General features: G+C 40.2%; 1 protein-coding gene across 1 annotated transcript; it reads right to left on the bottom strand.

The window, feature by feature from the left end:
- Positions 1–3,358: 3,358 nt before the first annotated feature.
- On the bottom strand, positions 3,359–3,979 carry LOC145798307 (uncharacterized). Its single transcript, XM_082885820.1, has one exon. It carries the CDS (start codon positions 3,977–3,979, stop codon positions 3,359–3,361), a length of 621 nt encoding a protein of 206 aa, XP_082741946.1.
- Positions 3,980–6,000: the final 2,021 nt, after the last annotated feature.

The following is a 6,000-nucleotide window of genomic DNA, read 5'->3' as shown; positions in this document are numbered from 1 at the left end:
CTTCACATGTTAGCATATTTTTCTAGCTTAACTTAGCTCAATTCCAGCATGTTTTAGCCTTTGAAATAACCTATTTTAGCTCTGTTTTGGGCTGGTTAGTTTGTTTGAGTCTTGTTTTGCATAGTTGTAGTGCAACCCCATGCATTAGCTTAATGCTTTGGCTTTTCGTGTCTTGAGTCTAGCATGATTTCCAACTGATTTTGGGCTATAAAAACTCTGTGTTTTTTGGCTGAAGCTTGGGTCCTAAGGCCATTAAAGGTTGAGGGGTTGATAGCCCTTCTTTGAACCATGTTTGGGAGGCCTTTGCCCTTGTGTTTCCCACCCTTGCATCATCTTTTTTCAAAGCTTTTAAACACTGTTTTTCAGAGCTATTTCAGTGGCTAAAAATATATTTTGAAGTCTAAATTTGGAGGGGTTAGCCTCCCCTCTTTGTATCTTGTTTACTAGTCTAGCATGCTCCTTATTTTAGCCTATTAATCTAGCATTTTCTAGCTTAATTCCAACATGTTTTTGGACCTGTTTTGGACTAATTTAGGATTGTTTTGAGCTGTTGGCTACATTGGAGCTTTATTTTGTATGCCTCTAGTGTAATAGTCCTCACAAGTTTGGTGTTCTAGGCCTTAGACACCTTTTTGTTTGAGTTGATAGCATTTGTTTATGCCTTTATCACTCATTTTCAGCATTTAATCATTTCTGCAACCTTCCTCCTTTCTTGGTTTTACTTTTACTTTGAAAGTGGTTCAAACCATTTGCTTATTTAAAGCATGAAATTAAGGTTTTTGTGCTTAATGGTTTAATCGCTTTGGGGGTTCATTACCAATGGCATGAGGTCTCTTTCATACCTAAAACAACTTGTGGTTTGAGCCTTCTTTCCATTAGAGGACAATTCACCATTTGAACTAATTGATTAAAGGATGATTTGGTAATTAAAATGAGTAAATAAAATTGGCAAGTAAAAGTGTGCAAGATAAGCATTCTTTGTGTTGCATTGCTGTGCTCAAATCGGACGTTAATTTGAACACAAGGAAAATGGAACATTTCATACTCAAATTGATGAAATATGTCATTTTCCTAGGTCACCATTGCCCTTGATCATGCATGATAGTGTGGTGGTCATTTTGGTCTTGTTTGTGCATTTATTGAACTTGTACAAACTTGGTCCCTTAGCCATCATGCATGAAAATTGCTTGATTGATGGTTTGAGGGTCAAGAGTTTCTCTCATTTGAGCTTGTGTGATGATAAGGAGGGTAAACAGTACAAACAACCTGTGAGAATACTTTGTTTTGCTCTGTTTTGCTCTCTGTTGCAACAAAGAAGTTCAGCTCATCAGTGGCCGACAACCACCATTAGTGGCCAACCGGCCACCATTGGTAGCCGACCGACCCGTTGTCCCTCTTGTTGGCCATCAATGATTTTTGCATAGTGTGTTCTTGAGGTGGAGCAGAGGTATTCTGGAAGTTGGCAAAATTTTCCGTGTTCAAATGTGCAAACAGGGGCTCGCAGCAGCAAAACGATGGCTTTTCAGGTGAAGAAACCGAGCATACATGCATCCCTCGCTTCCCGGGATTAGCTAATTAGTTTAATTAGCATTAGATCAAATATGTGTTGTAATTAATTAGTTGTAGCTAATTAAGTGTTATAAATAATTAGTTAGTTTAACTAGTTATTCAATTTCGTTTTGTAATTAGTTAACTAGAATAGTTAATTAGTTTCAAGTGTTGTAATAGTTAGCTTAATTAGCGTAGCTAGTTGGTTAGCGTTTATTCATTCAGACTCTTCTTCGCGAGGGTGTAATGTTGTAATAAGTGTGAGTGCGTGTGTGTATGTTTTCCAACCCCACATCTTTCTCCCTTTTATTTAACCGCTTTTGATGGTTAGTTTAGGAGCATCACGTTTCGATTAGCATACCTTATGCTTTATGTTTGCATCCATTCATTTCTATTGCATGCACCGAGGCTTGGCGCATCATTCAAACTGCATCGTTATTTTAATATCTTATTTGAATACGTGTTTATCACATGTTGTTCAAATCGATCCATATGCCATATTAGTAGCCGAGCGTATTAATTGCACATTGCATGTGTTGCATTAGTCATTTAACATAGTTAGGATCATGCATCATTCTAACTAGTTTTTGTTTTGGCTTGGAGTATTCGTTAAGTTTTTGCACTTTAGCATACTTGCATGAGTGCGATTGTCATATTGCCATGTTTCGCATGCTTGCCATGAGGCTATGTGTTTAAATGCTAAACTGCATGAATGCCTGTGGATGAAGGCTTGTTATTTGAATTAGAACAATTCAACGAATGTGTGTTTTAATCCCACTTTGTTTTGGCAAAATCCTATTTTAAGCCCACTATGTTTGGTGGAAAATCCGCATTTTTAAGCTCACTTGAGGTGGCAAATTCAAACAATTTTCACAAACAAACGTGAGTTGAATTGTTCCAAGTCTTGCAAACTAGTCTATATTTGCTTGTGTACGTCACACAGTAAAGCTAGTTTAATAATCAGAACGAGAGCACATAATATTTATAAAATATCATATCATGATTAGAAGAGGCCGATCTTTGATCGGGCAAGCATGGGTGCTCAATTCATGACCTTCCCCTCCCGTACCTAAGTTTCCAAGTCAAGGTAACTTTGGTGATGACGAACTCGTAGCCATTAGCACAAGTCAAGGTTTCTTAAATTTTTTCAAAACAAAAAATATTTAGATGGCGACTCTGTATCTGGCAAAACAGTCCAATTTTGGCATTATTTGATTTAAAATCGATTTTCCAAAAGATTTACTGGATTTGGACTCTTTAGTGTTGATCAGTTTCACATTGCACTTGTGAGATTAGATTCAGAACCGCGGGAGTCCAAATTGTGAGGCCTTTCTTTTCAAACCTTCCGAAAGGGGATGTGAAAAAGGCGAGTCTACAATGCCAATCTCGAGTGGAATGACTACTTAGTAGATCTTCTCAGCATCATGCGATATGCCCATAAGACATTTGGCAGTTCCTCTTCCCATTTGCCCTTGGCAACTTCCAGTCTTTTCTTGATTCCATCTAGGATGGTCTTGTTAGACCTCTCGGCTTGACCATTTCTTTAGGAGAAGCTGGTTAAATAATAGTTCTTGATCGCACAGAAGTTCTTGATCAGCTTGTTGTCAAACTAGGTGCCATTGTCTACCACGATGGCTCTTGGGATTCCGAATCCGGTGATTATGTTCTTCCAGATGAAGTTTTTTATATCTACATCTCAGATTTTGGCAAGAGGTTTAGCCTCTACCTGCTTTGTAAAGTAATCAGTTGCTACAAGCAGGAACTTCCTCTGTACAGTTGCCTTAGACAATTGCCCAATAAGATCCATGCCTCACTGGGCAAATGGCCAAGGACTGGACACTGGATTCAGATTGCCAACAGGCTGGTGTATCAAATGTGCAAACCTTTGACACTTCTCGCACTTTCTTACATATGCTTCAGTATCTTTCTGCATGTAAGGCCACCAGAATCCCTGTGATATAGCTCTGTGGGCAAGTGACCTGCCCTTTGCATGGCTTCTACACACTCCCTCGTAGATCTCGTACAAAAAGTCTTTTACATAAGAAAGATGCACACACAGCAGTAAAGGTCCAGTAAAAGATCTTCTGTACAGATAGTCTTCTGTTGACAGGTAGAATCTAGCCAACTTCAGCCTTGTCTTGTGAGCTTCCCTTCTGTCTTCTGGCAGCTTGTCATCTCTGAAGAACTTAACTATGGCGTCCATCCAGCTTGGACCCATCTCTATACACACTGCTTCATACCTTGTTATCAGAGTTTCTATACTTGGGCCTGATAGATAATCTACCATGATTGTTATTGGTTCGTTTGACTTTATGGCACTGACTAGGTTTGCTAAGGCGTCAGCATGACTATTATCGTCTTGGCTAACTTGTTGTAGTCGACAACTTTGGAATTGTGCTAGTAACTTGATGACCTCCTTGACATAGGCCATCATCCTCTCATCTCAGGCTGTGTATTTGTCCGTCGCTTGATTGACAATGAGTTGGAAGTCACAGTAGACTACCACCTCCTCGGCTTCAATTGCTGCTATTAGTTTTAACCTTGCAATTAGTGCTTCATACTCTACTTTGTTGTTCGAGGCATTGAATCCCAGATGGATGGATTGTTCTATCATTTGTCCGTCTAGCGAAACCAACACCACTCTTGCCCCCACTCCTTGTCGGTTTGAGCTGCTATTGACAAAGAGGCGGAAGGAGTCACCGATATAAATGTCCCAAGGCTTCGATTTTTCATGATATTTCTTTTGTCCTGCTAGGGTAGGGTTCTGTGGTCCAAGCTATGTTTCTTCTGGTTGTCTTAGGAATCCCAAGCTAAGGTTCATAGACATCGACCTCGGGCATGCTCCTAGTGTGAACTCAATGAAAAAATCAACCAAAACTTGACCCTTTATTGCTGTCCTTGGTTTGTATTCTATGTCATACTAACTTAGAACTATAGCCATCGCGCTACTCTGCCTGTCAGATTCCCATGTTGTAGCATAGACTTTAATGGATGCTCCGTTAATACCACAATCTTGTGAGCTTGAAAGTAATGGTTCAATTTCTTTGAAGCCATTACTAGAGCAAGCGTTAATTTTTCCAAGGGCAGGTACCTGGTCTCTGCATTTGCCAACGTCTTGCTCACATAGTACATTGCCTTTTGCTCTCATTCTTCTTCTTGGACAACCATGGCATTGACGACGTGGTCTAAGACTGCCAAGTACAAAAATAGTTCATCTCCTACAACTGGGTGTGACAACATGGGCAGGGTTGTCAGGTATTTCTTCAAGTCGGCCAAAGCGACTTCACATTCTTCCATCCATAGGAAATCTGTTGCCTTCTTTAACAATTGAAAAAATGGTTTACACTTGTCTGAACTCCGCTGATGAATCTATTCAGAGCTGCTGCCTTGCCGGTCAAAATCTAGACTTCCTTCTCTATTATCGAGCTCTTTAGATCAAAGATGGCCTTGATCTAATTTGGGTTTGCTTCGATTCCTTTCCTAGTTACCAAATACCCCAGGAACTTATCGGATCCTACCCTAAATACGCACTTCGAGGTATTCAGGTGAAGCCTATATGCCTTTAATATGTCAAAGACTTCTTTAGGTTGGCCAAATGATCTCCAGGTTCTTTACTCTTAACTACCATGTCATCAATGTAGACTTCCACGGTCTTCCCAATTCGGTGCTTGAACATCTTGGTAACCAGCCTCTGGTATGTCACTCATGTATTCTTCAGTCCAAAGGGCATTACCTTGTAACAGTAAAGTCCTTTGAGGGTGATGAACTCTATCTTTTCTTCATATACATTGCTATCTGGTGATAACCTTTATATGCATCTAGAAAGATCATCCTTCCATGCCCCGATGTGGCATCTACAAGTTGATTAATCTTGGACAGAGGGAAACAGTCCTTCAGACAAGCTTTGTTTAAGCTTGTGAAGTCCACACAAACCTTTCATTTGACATTCTTCTTCTTTACTACCACTGTGTTGGACAACCACATTAGGTAGTTTATTTCTCAGATTGCATGTGCTTCCAGCAGCTTCTCCATTTACTCTTCAATTGCCTGTACATGGACCACTCTGGATCACAGATTTGGCCAACTTGTCCACGTTAAGTCTATGGCAGGTGACGTTGGGACTGATTCCCGACATCTCGTAAGGTGTCCGGGCAAACACCTTGATGTTCTCTCTTAAGAAATTCTTCAATTTTCTTTCTTCTTCCTCGGCTAAACCTGAACCGAAGAAGAAGAATCGCCCTTCATCTTCTCTCTATACTAGAACCTTTTTCATTCTTGTTAGCAGGTTCCTTGCCGATGTCATCCAAGACCTCCCGGTCTTCGTCTTCAATCTTTGTTGTTTCTTCTTCTCTGACATTACAAGTATACTTTATTGTTGCCATGGAGCAATTTTTTGCATGCACTTGATCTCCCCTTACCTCCTCAATCCGATATTCGGTTGGGAATCGCAAC

Source organism: Camellia sinensis, chromosome 8 (genome assembly GCF_055761805.1).
Source record: "Camellia sinensis isolate YWXY chromosome 8, ASM5576180v1, whole genome shotgun sequence".
Taxonomy (NCBI): domain Eukaryota; kingdom Viridiplantae; phylum Streptophyta; class Magnoliopsida; order Ericales; family Theaceae; genus Camellia; species Camellia sinensis.
Note: the sequence above shows the minus strand (reverse complement) of the source record. Positions and strands in the feature narration are given on the sequence as shown.

Excerpts from the sequence above, each read along its gene's own strand:
- LOC145798307 (XM_082885820.1), bottom strand. The coding sequence starts at position 3,979 with ATGGCCTATGTCAAGGAGGTCATCAAGTTACTAGCACAATTCCAAAGT.